Raw genomic sequence first — 16415 nt, 5'->3', positions numbered from 1 at the left:
AGGCTTTGTGAAAAAGGCTGCACTGTGCTGTGGATAAATTTTAGGAAGTTTATCAGAGTCCCAAAGAAACTCACTTCGAACACAATTCAAGGTGGGAGGAGGGGAATTCCTGTATCTTATTTCAAAGAGTTGATATTGTTTGATTAGTCATGTTGTTAAGTCACACTGTACCAACTGTAGGACCCACGCATCTTAATACTAAATATACATCCCCCTTACCATCTTTCTAGCTTTTGCCATAAATTATTTGTAATCAAATCTACCAGCCACTGATGTTATGATTATCTGTACGACTGAGTATCTTGACTGTAATCCTGGCTCAAAATATATTTTTGTCACCTATAATCTGTCTTAAATTATTTTTTTCTGAGAAAAAAATAATAGCCCAAGAAATGAATTCCTTTCCAGCTGCTCAGTGTCTAGCAGGAAGCATGACGTTGTAAATATGACATCAGTATGTCATTGTGTTCTTATTCAGAGGAAGTTCGTCAACTGATTTCTTAATCTATTTGTTTGCTCTACTTTTAGCCTGAAGCTGCTGAATGTAGCCAGTTTGGCTTGATTATTTTTTTTATGTGGAAGTAATGGTTGCTAACATCATGACTGTCACATGGTTTTCATGATTAACTTAACTGATTCTGTGCTTTCGTACAGTGAGTCACTTTTTAACGCTGAATGGACATAGTTTTAAAATCACATGAGGCTGAAAGAAACCTCAGGGTCAAAATTCTGGCTTAAAATTACTGTGAATGAAATCAGATGTTTGTGGCTTATATGGCAATGTCCACTTCCTTAGTTAATGGCATCCACTGCCTATTAGAGGTCACAGGAAATATCTCCATAGTAGAATGGCATTCATAATGCATTGACATTCTGGAGATATCTTAAATACTTTGCATGCGTGTACCTCATACCCTTGATAAGGAAAGGGCAGGTAAAGAAGGCAATATCATGAAGGCAGCAGGACTCCAGTGATGGTCCAGTCTATGAACATCTACCAGAGAACCTATTTAATTAGGAATACAGCCTGTGTAGGCTTATAGAAAAAGAGATGTGCTTGAGACACATTGTATGTTTCCTGGTTTATAATACTTGTGCCCAATGCTGGTGGTAGAAATAGTTTTCCATGGGTTTCACTGGGCTTAAACTGTTTCATTAGCATTCTCACGTTTGACAACTTAATGCTAGAAAAAAAAAAGCTAAATGAATGCCCTAAAAGGACAGTTCAACCAAAAAATCTTGTTTTGTGAAAGACTATCAAATATATCAGAAGCAATGATGACAGAATTTAATTTTGGGTGGATTGCCCATTTAACTCTTGAAGCCGGAAATTTGTCTATCAAAACATCTTATACTGGTATTTTATTTTATAATAATAATAAAAAAAACTGATTTGCAAAAGAATCTCCTGACAGAACACAGTTTAATCCTTCATTAGGAAGAAGTCTGTATTGTTTTTTCAGGCTAAGCTTGACAATATTTGTGCAAGTGTTCTTGTTTGCTCAGATTGGCTTTGTGTCTGGTTACAGGCCATCCGTGGGGTCTAATGAGGACTATGGTAATGGCACACACAGGGCCTCACCTGATCCTCCAGCTCACTGCGGCAGCACCTGCTGTGGTTACCTGAGCCAGGTGACACATGGCTGTTAAACTCAGTGGAATACAGGTAAAGCCATGTGACAACAAATGTACTAATCTGCACAATCTTGATCTATGGTGTGTTGTTCAATTATTATTAATTTTCAAGTATCACACAACAGATATCTGCAGTAAGAGGTTAAAAGCCATTTGTGATTGATTTACTTGCTTGGCCAGTGTTCTTGCAGTTGTAGGCTCTTAGGCTTTTTAAAATAACTGAAATAAATTGGCAAAGTGATATGAAACAATTCCGGTGGCCCTGCATGATCATTTACCCATTATTGAGCTGTTTAACTTAATCAAAGTTTAAATAAATAAATTTAAAGCTGAATAAATTTGTGAAGCGGTATGGAACTGTAATGTGGTCAAAACTGGAACTACTTCAACAGTGCAGTTATTGAAAAACATTAGAACAGCCTCCAGCCAATAAGAAACAAGCAATCTAGACTGTGTTATACAATGGACTAATTAGTGTGGGAAAAAAATCCAGTGTAAAGAGTGTACAAACAATGGGCATATCCGGACTGCATGTAATATTAGAAACCACTTTGTTAGATGCATTGTCTATTGATTTCACTGAATGTGGAACAATAGGAGGAGGAACATTCACTATTTTGTAAAGAGAAAAGCAGGCAGAAAAGACATAAATAGCACTTAGTAGAAAACCTTTGGTGTTTAAAAAGCTTAATCAAGCTTGTGTTATCTTAAGGAACATACATTTTATTAATTGTTTTATTTAATTCTGCTTGCGTGCATTGCTTGTTGTGTGAAACACACTGTTTCCTAAATAACAGTTATTTTAATTTTTAAATATCATACCAAACTATCTGCTTTGGCCAAACTCACATGTTTTGCAGGGAAGTTGGTTGGCCTGCTTAAACAGTGACGTTTTTTACCTTTATCCCAGTTTTTGTTATTCTCTTTTTTGTATGTAGTTCCTAGTATTTAGCTTTCATGTTCTGGTAATCTTGCTGATAGAAGAATTCATAATCATGATTGGCCACTGCTGGATAATCAGATTTGTGACCTTTCCTCTACAGCATTATTCCACACGGAAAACACGTCATTTCCACATGCTGTCATAAAGATAACCGTTCTAAAATCAGAAAAAGTGTGCCACCCTCTGACCCCTCAGGTGATGGTTTTATGCGTAATTTGTGTATTTAATAAACATTTCCAATATTTAATCTTCTGGTTAAATGGTTAAACAGTTCCTAGTGGTCTATGAAATATTATTCTGACTCACTGTTAACTTTGAGTCACCTGACTTATGCTTGGATTGAAGTGTTACTTGGTTTATTTACTGTGTACACAAACGCATGAGGTAAAACTCACAAGGCACATGTGGTAGGCTGTCGAACAGCATACATGGTGTAAATATATTCATCTTATCTCATCTGATTTCCCTTATTCTGACTCTTGATCACGTTTTTTTTTATCTTATGGAGACTTCCGTCCTGGGTCATGTATTCCAAGCACATGTAAATGTCATACAAATTATGTCTTTCCATTGTTAAAGCTTTTATACCAAGGTATTTATACAAACAGATATACAGATGCCCAAGAATGTGATTTTTTTTTGGAAGGATGTGCTTGGTTTGTCCGACATGTTGAATTATGTTACATTGGTGAGGCAACTGGACATTTTGTACTATGCCATCAATGCTGAGGTTTCAATGAAACGCAATCTTTTAAATAAGCAAAAGAGTTTAAAATATATGTTGTGTTCTTATATGTAACAGTGTTTTGATTGTTATAGAACTCCAAGCAAGGGGTTAAAAGAACTGTTTACATAGAAGAAGTGCCAGGTTTATCCATTATGGAGGAGTAATTCTTAGTTTTAGACGCCAGCATGTTTGCGGAGAGATTTTCCTCTAAATCCTCATCATCACTGTAAACCTGCTGACTTTATTCTATGATGTGTGGTTGACAGGCAGCAGGTCTTTACTAGTCTTTAGTGGTAATGTGGTCTGGTCTGCTCTAGTTTGGGCTGGTCTGATTCTGTTCAGGCTGTAAAAGGTTTGAGGTGAAGAAGGACAAAGGTTTGTTGACCTATGACACACATTCATTGTCAAAATAACTTACTGACTCAAACTCAGAACATATGAGACTGACTGTTGTTGGGAAAAAGGTAGTGGTCAAAATGTGTGTATTTGTTATGGTTTATTATATACCTCTAGAAACTGTATGAAATTTGGTTTCCACCAGGTTTGAGTTTATAGCATGACATAAGAAATTAAATACTTAGAGTAAGTGTTAAAAAAAAAAAAATCTGCTTTTATGTATAGCCTAGCTTTTAACCATATATATTTCAGATTTTTTGAGGAATAAAAAATATTTTTTCAGCTTTTTGGTGATGTATTACCGCAATTTATGAAATGAGAAATTTCTCGAAATTGAGATTTATACATCCCAAGAAAGCTGAATAAATAAGCATTCCATTTAGGTGTGGTTTGTTAGGATCGGACAATATTTGCCCAAGATACAATGTGAATACCTGGAATCTGAGGGTGCAAAAAAAAAAAAAAAAAAACTCAAAATACTGAGAAAATCTCCTCTAAAATTGTCCAAATGAATTTCTTAGCAATGTATATTACTAATCAAATATTAGGTTTTGGTATATTTATGGTAGGAAATTTACAAAATATCTTCATGTAACATGATCTTTACTTAATATTCAAATTATTTTTGCCATAAAATAAAAATCGATAAATTTGACCAAATTTGTATTTGGCTACTGCTACAAATATACCCCAGCGACTTAAGACTGGTTTTGTTGTCCAGGGTCACATATATAATAAAGGCTTAGTCTGCTGCCATCCTGTCTTTTCTTTTTTGTTCCTAAATGCTTGTAGGTAAATTATTTCACGAAGCATTTACTTTCACTTTTGCTTAAGATTCTAGTAAGATTAGCTTCTCGGTACAAACCTTCAAATGCTCAAAGAAAGGACAACAGTCCTGTAGTCTATGCATTATAATACAATAAAATAACTATAATATAACTAACTATAATATTTGAACATTTCAAATAGTATATATAAAATAAAAGCTCTTCCAGACAAATGAAGATAAAATACAGATAGACGGTCATGCCAGCTGTTGTCAGTTTCTGTATAGGGCCACTGTCCTGCAGAGTTTAGTTCCAACCCTAATTAATCAAACCTGCAGCTAATCAGTGTCTTCAGGATTGCTAGAAGCTTGCAGGCTGGTTTTTTTGCAGCTGGTTGGAGCTATCTGCGGGACAGGACTGGAATTTGACACGTGTCAAGGATGACGTTCAAGATCGGTCCATAGACTGAACACACACTCTTATGTGGCTTGTACTTTGATATGTAAGATGTATCCGTCTCCCAGAATGAGGTGTTTAAAACTGAAACTCTTCAATTATTACAAGTCATCCAATCAAAATTTGGTAATCATTATGTAATGGATTTGTATTGTTTTGAGATCATGTGACAAGGGGAAATTGCAAATACAGTTTTATGGAATTTTTCTTCTTTCAGCTGAGTTCTCTTTTCTGGAATTTTAAAAGCTGATTATTATAGTGATGTCTGGATTTTTTGTCACATGCTGTCTGTCATATGAAAATCGAGAAATAGATGTTGTCATTTTTTGTGGAGAACTAGGTAAACTTTCTGTCTTTCTTTCTTACTTTCCTTTCTTTCTTTCTTTCTTTCTTTCTTTTCTCTTCTTTCTTTCCCACTATTAAATCTAATGTATACAAGTGTATACAAACAGAGATCATTAAAATCTTCTTTGGGAATGTGTACAAGGAAACTGCCGAACCACACCTATTTACATCCAGGAAGGTCATAGAAAACCACCATTCCCCTTTACTTATATTTGTCATTATTTTGCATGATGCAAAGTTTTATGTTTGTTGTGTTCTACATTCAGTTTTTTATTATATTCCCAATGTCAAAATGCATGTCTTGAAAAGCAGCCTAATTGCAAAGTGTCGTGTCTGCAGAAGGTGTTGACAAGGAGTGTCTTGCTGAAGCATGTTTGTTCTAGGGCGTGTAAGATAACTCTGCCTGAGAAGAAATGTAAATGAGGAAACATTTCACTCTAACTAATAAATCCTCAGAAGTTTTATGTTGCAGATGATAAAATGTAAACACATGCAAGGCATGATAAATATAAAGGGATCATTTTTCACCCGTCAGATGTTTTGCATGTGCTGCACAATATTATGAATAGGCCAAAGGTTGTCAGCAGCATGCAGGTGCCTTTGTTTCTTTACTCAACATATGAACATATAATCAATATAAAGCTTGCTATTATGCACAATTTTTAGAGTTTTGAATTTATTTTTATTATTACTTTTTTGCTGTTGCAAAAGTACTCCAATCAAACATGTGGCTTTTTTTTACTTTTAAAAAACTTGCTATTACAGGTTCGGATATGTGTAAATTATTTTTTTGTTTCATGAGAGAACAGTGTTCAAGAGAATTATCAGACGCTATATACAGTATTCTATGTATATATAAATAATACATTCCAAATGGTCTTTTTATCAGGTTTAAACAGTTTTTTTTGCCTTATGCAATTTATCAACTTGAGTGGGGTGGTCGATAACCTTAGAGTCTCAGATGCATTGCTGGATTAAAAAAGTCAAATGTTCATCCTGCAACGTGATCTCACTATTATTTACAATATGTAAAGTGTGGTGGTAAATCTTTAGTATATTCCAATTAACATGGCCTTCATTGTAAACTTATCTGCCTATTGCTTTTTTACTTTTCTTGTTTTATTGAGGAATGGTTAGGTTTAGAGACTCATATATATCAATTTAATAGTAAATGAAACTATACAAATTTATTACACAGCTCTCTGGATTGTGTGATTCTGATTGGTCAGTCATAACACCCCACAGACTTTGCTTGATCTGTGTATATTTCTCTCCTGATTCATCTGAGGTGCCCTTATCACTAGAGAAAGCAATATTTTGGATAGAGGACTCATATTTTAGCCGAAAGCAATGGTTTGAAGTAAAAATACCCTAATTTTGGATTTATTTCTTACAAGGGTGTGCCTTTTTGCTTCAGAAAATGTTAATTGATAGACTGGAGTCTTGTGGATTACTGGGATGTTTTTATCAGCTGTTTATATCTATTCAGCTGTTTGACCTCTCATTCTGATGGTGGCACCCATCCAGTGCAGAGGAGCCAGTGATGAGATTGCAGATTTCTCCAAAATTTTCAGATGAATAAACTCCATCAAATCCCATTTGACTGTCATGAAAGTTACTTATAACTTTGTTGAAATGTCTGTGTTGCACAAAAGATTATCTTGTACATTGTAAAACCATGTTTTCGTCATGCAATTCAGAAGTTGTGACCAGCTTCAGTACTGTGATGTATTTCCAAATGAAACAGCCAGACGGTTGGAAGCGAACGGTTAAGGATGTTCTGTTCAAGCTGATTTCTTTAGAAAAGAAACAACATTTAAGTACTGTAGGTATAAGCTAATTTTCAGATATTGTTTTTGTGTGTGTGTGTGTGGATTCACTTTCATAGATCAATTGTTTACCACAAGACTACAGTAGTAATGTAGTAAAATGCACTAGCAAAGTAAACTAATTCATGCAGACCCAAAGATAATACACAGGCAAAATTATATAATAATTTCACCCCAAATGAATAGACTGCTTTATGTCTGCATATTCCTCAATTTATCAGATCAGGTTGCATAGTTCCTTGAAGTTTTCAGGTGGCTTTCTCATGTTTTACAGTCTGCAAAGTAATCAAGCTTAAAATTGTCAGCATGTTGCAAAAATTACGCCCAAACAACATTGAGCTCATGTTATTTATACACTAACAGGACTCTGACCTTGAGCGAGAACTTGACAGTAACTGTAAACACGTGAGAGCTTGTCATTGCTCTTTTCCCACGACCGACTCTTATTTCAGTTGATCCCTTTTCTTTTTTCCCATGCAGGGTTTAGTTACTTACAAACACATTTCCAAGCAGGGCTTTGTTGTCATTTTCACCTGAAGCATTTAAATATCTCAGTACATTCATTGCAATGGAGACCTGAAGTTTCGAATGCTGCTCTAACCTCACAGAAATGTACCATGTACACGGTGGTGAAACAACTTCTGTCACTGTACAGTTCTTGTGATGTCACCTACAGCATGACACAACTTGTCCTGTTTCGTTTGAAGATACCAGGTTGGCCTAGTCTGATCTGTTTGGCAATGACGGCCTGATGTTTTGATGTCCTTGTTGTTTGGCATTCATTGGTCTTCTTCCCACACCTTTCTGGGAAATGAAAGCTGGCTGCTTCAACCTTGGAGTTTTAGTTAGTAGCTGTGGTTGCCAGAACGTTGTGATTTTACAGATTGAACTTAGATGTACAAAAAAAAAAGAGGATTTTATTAACCAATATAATGTTAAATACCTACTGAAGTACTAAAACCAGTTTCGTACCTTTACACTGAAACAACCCAAAAACAGGTTGTATAATAAGGAAGTCACAAGTAGAATCAAAGCGCATCATACATACTGTAGCTTTCCCACAAGTTGAGGTAAATATATGAAATTCCTACAAACAAATACAAAACACTATCATGGTAACACACAAGACTAAAATGATCCAGAAAAGAATTCATTTAACAACATAAAATGTAACACAAAACCCAAATCTGCTTTAACTAAATAGCTTTTTTTTACAGTTTCTGTATACTTCCTGTGTGACTTGCAACATTCTCTTCATTCTATCTGTTGTCTTGATTTTTTTTTTCATTGTCATTGTTTGCGTAGTCTTGTGAATACTTTGTCATTGTCTTCTGCGTAATTTACTTTTAGTACAGGCCTACTTTTTTTTTTCAATTAAGGACACATTTTGGCATTGTTCATTAGAGGAAAAGAAAAGACTGTTCATTTCACTTCTGTGTTTTCTTACCAAATCAATACATCCATTCTGATTCACATTCATTGGCAATGTTATGTGAAAACAAACAGCATCTTCAGTAGACATGACAAATGGCAACCACAAAGCTTTAAGGAATCTCAGAGACTGTTTATATCAAAAGGTGACAGACACAGCAAACTGATTCATAAGTGGAGGTAGAGGCCTGTGTAAAGGTTATCTTGTTAATAACTTTAATAGTTTCGTTGTGTGGGCGATGAAGGATACGTGGATGTAATTTGATGAGGTTAGTCAGAACAGTCTACATGCCTCTAACCATGAGTGTTCAGCCAGGTACTATGACTGGTATGTATGTGTCGCACCCTTCAAACGAATCTGGATTTGATGGCTACGTGCCTGAAGGAGAATACACGTTGACTTCTTTCTTTTAAAAGAACTGATGCACATTTTAACCAAAATAAACACTACAATGTTAATGAGTCAGTTGATCACTTTTGTACATGGTGGAAAGCTACATTTGCACTGTTAGTTTTAGCTTGTGTCTTCGCACAGTCAACTTTGAAAATTTTCTGCTTCCTCACCAGTGTTGGGCAAGTTACTTTTAAAAAGTAATTAGTTACAGTTACTAGTTACTTCTTCCAAAAAGTAACTAAATTAGTTACTCAGTTACAAATTTTAAAAGTAACTAGTTACTTAAGAAAGTAACTATTGCGTTACTTTCAAGTAAAATTAAATTTTAAATGCTCAAATGTGACCCCACCTCTACCCCTCTTTAACGGAACTTAAAATACATGTGCATTTTCAATTATTTATGATAAATCTGAATATTATAATGAAATGGACACTTAATACAATACATTATTAACAGAAACATGAAACATTGTAAACATCTAAAAAAAATTTTTGCAGTGGGACAAGTGAGACTAGCCTCCAATCAAATGTCATGTATGTAAATATTATGTTTATATAGTGGATCAATGCAAATAACACAATAGATGTTTTGGAACTTTTGATAATTCCTTTTATTGTTCCTTTCATTTCTTGAAGGAAAAAGTAATGTCTATACTTCCATTAAGAGAAGGCTACTTTTGAATTATTTGGGCTCGTCGCCATACCTGTCTCTCTTTGAATGACTGGCTTGGGTTGCTCCTTGTGTGTCCTGTCCTGTCCGACTATGCGTTATTATGGGTCGTTCGCAATTCATGAGCGTTATTGATGATGGGTCGTTCGCGAATGAGCTTTTGATGAGTCGTTCGCGATTCGCGAATGAGCCGACTCTAAGAGCCGGCTCTTTTAGGGGAACGTCGGGAGCTGGCTCGCATATCTGAAGAGCCGACTCTATTTTTACTAATATAGCTTATAGAAATTAAATAATTATGTAATAAAAATTGAAATATTATAGTCAAAGTCATTTAAAGAGCCGTTTGTGAGCAAAAAGAGCCGGCTCTTTCCAGTGAGCTGAGTCAAAAGAGCCGAATACCCATCATGCGTGCTTTCGAACACCCGCCCAACTCTACCTCTGATTGGCTTACAATTAAATTTTACTCTACCTCAGCCAATCGTGAGCATTTATGCGCTTGTCTCGTGCTCTGCCCATTAACCAAGGTAGAACAGTAAAAAAGTGTCTCTCGCTCAGAGATCTATTTGGTCTGATGAGAAAAAAAAACAGCTTCATCAGTTATAGTAACGCGCCGCATTTTTTGGCAGTAACGGTAACGGCGTTATTAAGATGAGAAGAGTAATCAATTAGATTACTCGTTACTGGAAAAAGTAATGCCGTTGCCGTTATTCCCATCACTGTTCCTCACACATAGCCTGGCAGGTTGGGTATTTAAGAACATCATGTGCTTGACACATGCAGCAGCTGTATTGTCGGTAAGGGGTGTGTATATCAGTGTATGTTTGGATGAGATATTCCTTGTCATTTTAACTACCCACCTTTCAGTCACCTGTGCCTGCTGTGGTGTTTACTTCTGTATGCACTCTGATACTGGACACTTTTAAACAGATTTATGGCATAGTTTCACACTTTGGTATATCATTAAATGTTGATTTATTCAAGAAAGGTGATGCTGTTGGTAAATGAGTTTACTGCCTGCTTGGAAGTTTCAAATATCTGCATTGATAAACTTTTCCAGAGATGTTTTATATAAGTGTGCAAATCTTTTCAGTTTAGAGTGTCCTTTAATACTTTTTTTAATAATAGTTAGTGTGTGTCTGCCATTTAGCTTTAGTTTTTCCTGTCCCACAGAATGCATCAAACTGATCAAATGTGACGGTAAAGACTGTTATTTCACATAAATGCTGTTTTAAACTTTCTATTCATTAAAGATTCCTGAATTGAATCAATGGCTATTGAAAATTCAACTTTGCCATTACAAGAATTTATTAATTAAAATATACTAAAATAGGAAATAGCTATTTTGAAGTATAATAATATTTCACAATATTAGTCTGCTTACTGTATTTCTGAATAAATGATCACAGCCTTGGTGCGAATTATTATTATTTTTAAATCTTACATGATAACTACAAACTAACCATTGAACTATAGCTTCTCTTGAGTGACAGATTAGTTATGCAAAATTTTCAACCCTGCTACCTGCTGAATTTTTCTATTTAATTTTATTTATTTAATATTTATTGGTACAATTAACTATTACACAACAGTACATCAATGCTGAATGGGTTTTAAGCTGCATTTAGATGCTCTAAATGGATAACAGTTTTACAAAAATGGCAAAACTAAAAACAAAATGTAGGTAGTTTAACCTTCTGAGGGTTGAGCACATTTCCTTATGCAAACCATAAATCATTTTTGAGAGTTCCAGCCCTATTTTGTTCCTTATTTGTGAAAACATGCCAGATAAATTAAGTTTCAAAAGCATGCTCATGAGGAAGGATGCTTTAGTCTTGATCTGCTATTCTTCTCTCTGCTTCAGGAAAAACGAAGTCATGATGTGAGTGAGCGGTGGGCTGGACATCTGAGACATTACGTCAACATAGATTCAGACAAAACAGGTCAAAATACAAGTCCGTTCTCTGAACATGCCCAAACAGAACCAGTGGCCTTATGTAATGTTACGATGGAATCCTTTTGCCATGCACAATGATGCAGAAGGGAATGACAGCCCAAACAAAAGTAAACTAAACCTAATTCATCAACTCAACAACATTATACAACAGAAATACCTTTAAACATACATGTCTCTTTGAGATTTGCTCTACCGATTACTGCTAACTGGGTCAAGCACAAGTCAAACTGGACTAGTTTTTGTTCTCAGTACACTGTGTTTCTCTACACTTACTAATTACTGTATAACACTGGATAACAAACCTTTATAAGGAAACATTTATCCACCATTTCTGTCTGATGTCTAACATTCCTGTTATTTATCATTTCCTGCTGATCTAATCTAGCCTCTCATTTCAGTGGTGTGTGGTCTATGTACCAAACTGGCCTAAAGGGGGATATGTTACACCCCCACAAAGCTTGTTTCCCGGCAGCAGCATGTTTTTCACATTCCAGAGTTGTGAGATCATATTCCAATTCAGCTCTCTCCTGAATGATATCTGTGTTCAGAGCCCCAAACAACACCATCCTTCATATGGTACCAATCGTGCCGCCCACGATAGACCCTTTGAGCGCTATACCGCACAACAACAACAACAATAAACAGACTCCAGTCTGTAAACACTATAGCACTGTCAGTGCAGTATAATTCAAATAGGGGGAGGTTAAATTTCTTCTGTGAATGAACATACCCCTTCTCAGTTTCACCAATGTTTTGGGATTCTAAAGAGACTGCAGGAGGGAGGGAGGGAGAGAGAGAGAGAAAGAGAAAGAAAAGGAGATGAAAGCCAGACATCAAAGAAAAAAGAAGCCAAATGCCAAAGTGCTCATTGAGGACAAAAGCATTATTTTAAATGCCGAAACCCGCTCAGTCTCCACAGGCATTCTAGAATCAGCTGGTTCACATGATTTTTAGGGCTGTTTTAGAACTTCAAGTTCTGAATAAAGAATGGTTTTAATCTGGCAGAGGGAAGCATTACATCTCCATATCTTGGAACCAACCTCTTCCTTATTCCTTACTTAAATGCTGTAGCACACCTCTGCTGTAAATAACCTTTGGCGTGGGAGGAAGTGAATGCATGACAGAGTAGGAATTTAGACCATTTTAACAACCTTCAAAACAAATCTGAATGCTTTTTCAGTAACACAGCGAGCATAAAGTATGTAAACTTTGTAGGATGGGGTTTATGGGTGTGCACATGTTTTACCTTTGGTTTTCAAATGAATGTAAATGGCTTGAGAGGGAATGACATTGAATGTTTGCTTAAAACACACACTGCAGCTTTGTTACGAGGACAATTGGGTTCTGTCAGTGCTGCATGCAATACTTTCCCAGAAAAAAATTGCAAAAGCATATTGTCTATGGTAACTTCAGAGATTAAAAATACAATGAGCACCGTTTTGGTATATTACACTTTATTTATTGTTTTGAAATCCCTGCATAATGGTCATCAAAAGAAAATTTGGATATGTGTGGCTGGATGAACAAGAGAGAACTGCAGGGTTGGCGATAGATGTGTACTTTAACCTTTCACAGACCGGGAAAAGCAAAGCAAATACGGAACCATGGAATTCACCACTTGGGGAATTCTTCTCACAACCAAAGAATGGTATATTTTAATCATTGGCAAGATGCAATTAATTAAGGTAGACTTTAACTTTTTAGTCCTGTAATGAGTACCTGTCTCATTTAAAGAATTACAGTTTGAAACAGTGTTGTTGTTTTGTAGTAAATTAGACTTTCCTGTAAAATGAGTGGTTCTCTGTCTCAAGGTTTTTCCCATGTACTTTTGCTAATTTTTTTTAACCGTTGAATTGGTTTGCGTTTGGCATTTCCCCCCTCAAACCCACAAAGGTAAGTCCCTAGGCATTTGAACGACCAATGGCCCACAGCCAATTTTCACATTCATTCATGCTTAAAATACTGGTCTTCAAAATTTCACATGCCTTTAATAATTGACTGGCAGCAAATCCTTGTGTATATATAAAAAATGGAGCTACTTGGCTAATCTGAAGTATGTCTCTCATTTACTCTGTAGGGATTAGATAAATGAGTGGCCATCTCCACAAGAATCAGTCTCTTTCAGAGTGACTGGCCTGGGAAAAATGGTCTGCATGCATTTTTGGACGTCATGACATGACAACGTGCAAAACAATGACCATGGAAAAAAATTATTCACATATTTCAGATATGTATTATCTTAATCATAGATGGCAACATCTATGATTAAGATAATACATATCTGAAATATGTGAATACTTATTTTAGGGTTTCATTGAGTGTTTTAATTTCGTTTTGACTAAATGCTATGCACAAATGGCATTGCCAAATCATTAAAAAGATAAAATTTATAATATTTATTTTAATAATATTTTCAAAAAATATATATATGAGTAATACCATGACAGGAGTTTATAGCATTTGATGAAGTGCACTACACAGTTTTCAGAAGAGCCAAGTTCAAAGGTTGCCAAGTTCTACTCTAAATTAGCAGTCATAATTTGTTTTTTTATGCTCCACCAGATTCATATGGTATAACATAAACAGTTAAAATAGTGTTTGGTTATTTTTCTACTATTTATAGAAACATCGTAGTGCTGACACTTGGATGCTAATGATCCGTGATGACAACTAGATGACAACAACAAGAACAGCAGCCACATGCTTTCACAATTTACTTAAGAATAAACTAAAAGATTATTTTTTAATCAATTTTAGTTTACATGTTTCAGTTTATGTCCACTAATAAATAATTTAATTTGGTAAATGCTGCTTTTTGTGAGTGGATATATATTTTTTTAATCAAATTAGTTTTAAAAACTCTTTATCCAGTAGCCTACTGCTCCAAAAGCCTGGAAAAATAATGGAAAGATTTTCAGATCAAATCATTTTGTGAAAATGAGAAAAACCTGTTTCATAGAATTTCATTCTGTCATTTTACTTGGCTACGTTACGTTACATCTGTTGTTACGCGAGAGTTCAGCAGATGAACTTGAATAACCATTTCCGGACACGAGCGTACTTCACTGCAGTCTGTCTCCTCCTGGCGGCTGCGGATGAATATCCTCGTTCTATTAGTTTGGTCTGGAGCAAGATCTGTACATCGATTACTCTCTTAACACCACATTAGGCTAGTGAGGCTGACATTTATTCAGCTGTCAAGCTGGTATGTTCTGATAAAAAATTAAAAAACCTCCAGATGCGCTCCTGATGATGCAGTGATATTCTGTTTTACGCAACAGATTTGCGTCCTGTCCTGAAATCTGGTCCCCTGCTCTATTTTAACTTGTCATGTCATTATAAATGATAAATACCAATCTTATCGTCTTTACATATCTGTGAAATAGATTTAGGAGTCAGGATGAGTTTAGCTTTCAGCAGGGCTCCTCGAAAGACTGCGGGAAACCGCATGTCCAGACTGCTGGATGCAGAGGAGGAGGATGAGTTCTACAAGACCACCTATGGAGGATTTCACGACGTGAGTGATGAAATATCACCTGTGCAGCTTGTTATGGGCTTGTGTTGACACATTTCCGCAGCTGTAATACATGCATACTTCAGCATGAACGTTTGGACTTGAACCTGTAAGAATATGCCCAGTCACTCTGATTTTATTGTCTTGAGACTGTCAGGAGATCTTTATCACATGACTTTATGGAGTCATTGTGTTTTTATTTAGTGCAAATGTATACACAGTATACAATATTTATATTATATTATATTGTATTTATATATATATATATATATATATATATATATATATATATATATATATATATATATATATATGTATATGTATATATATATATATATATATATATATATATATATATATGTATATATATGTATATATATGTATATATGTATATATATGTATATGTATGTTTATATATATATATATATATATATATATATATATATATATATATATATATGTGTGTGTGTGTGTGTGTGTGTGTGTTTGTATATTATTTTACATTTTGATTTTCACATTTAGTTGTGATGTATGTTATGTGCTAAACTCAATGTAATGTGTAGAGATTTTGACAATTCATGTTGTATAGCAGCTTTCCAAATCTATTATTCTAATAAATTAGATGTAGTAGTACATATTGTATAAATTATTTATTCTACCAGAATGCACATTATAAATATATAGATTTAGCCACATTTTCTATACATGTAAAGCTGCAATTCAATACATAATTGAATAATGTATTATTCAGTACGTTGTAATATATTAACAGAATATATATTGTTCTGTATATTTTTGTTAATTAATATTTAATACAATATATTCAATACATAATTATTATATACAATAGTACACAAGGAATATGTATGGAAATGTATTTTTGTGTAAGGTTACGTATATTGTATTTGTTCATTTGCTCATCCTTTTTTTTGTGGAAATATCCTCATATGGTATTTTACTCTCTCTCTCTCTCTATTAAGAACACAATAATAGGGCAGACATTTATTTCAACAAATTTAGACAAAACATTAATAGATTTATACAAAAAGGTAATATAATGTTAATTTAAAACATGCATTATTCAAAACCACAAGGGTCAATTATATATATATATATATATATATATATATATATATATATATATATATATAAATTGAGATTTATTCGAATAAATAGGCTTTCCACTGATGTATGGTTTGTTAGGATAGGACCATATTTGGCCAAGATAACAACTATTTGAAAATCTGGAACCTGAAAAACAAAAAGAAAAGAGAAAAATGCTTAACTTCCAAAATGAAGTTCTTAGCAATGCATATTACTAATAAAAAAATATACTTGTTTGATTCATGATAGG

The 16415-nt window shown here is 34.6% G+C and overlaps 1 protein-coding gene across 2 annotated transcripts in view; it reads left to right on the top strand.

The window, feature by feature from the left end:
- Positions 1 to 488: 488 nt before the first annotated feature.
- Positions 489 to 16415, top strand: part of vps72b (vacuolar protein sorting 72 homolog b) — a 23282-nt gene continuing 7355 nt past the window's right edge. Inside the window, exons 1-2 of one of the 2 annotated variants that reach the window (XM_026284006.1) lie at positions 489 to 1666; positions 11455 to 15064. In XM_026284006.1, the coding sequence (XP_026139791.1) occupies positions 14948 to 15064 (117 nt within the window). In that variant the 5' untranslated portion in view covers positions 489 to 1666; positions 11455 to 14947. Of the gene's footprint in view, positions 1667 to 10017; positions 15065 to 16415 lie in introns of those variants that run through there. The other variant, XM_026284005.1, reaches the window with a different exon arrangement.

This window comes from Carassius auratus, chromosome 16 (genome assembly GCF_003368295.1).
Source record: "Carassius auratus strain Wakin chromosome 16, ASM336829v1, whole genome shotgun sequence".
In the NCBI taxonomy this organism is placed as follows: Eukaryota; Metazoa; Chordata; class Actinopteri; order Cypriniformes; family Cyprinidae; genus Carassius; species Carassius auratus.
This window is presented reverse-complemented; position numbering and strand designations above follow the sequence as displayed.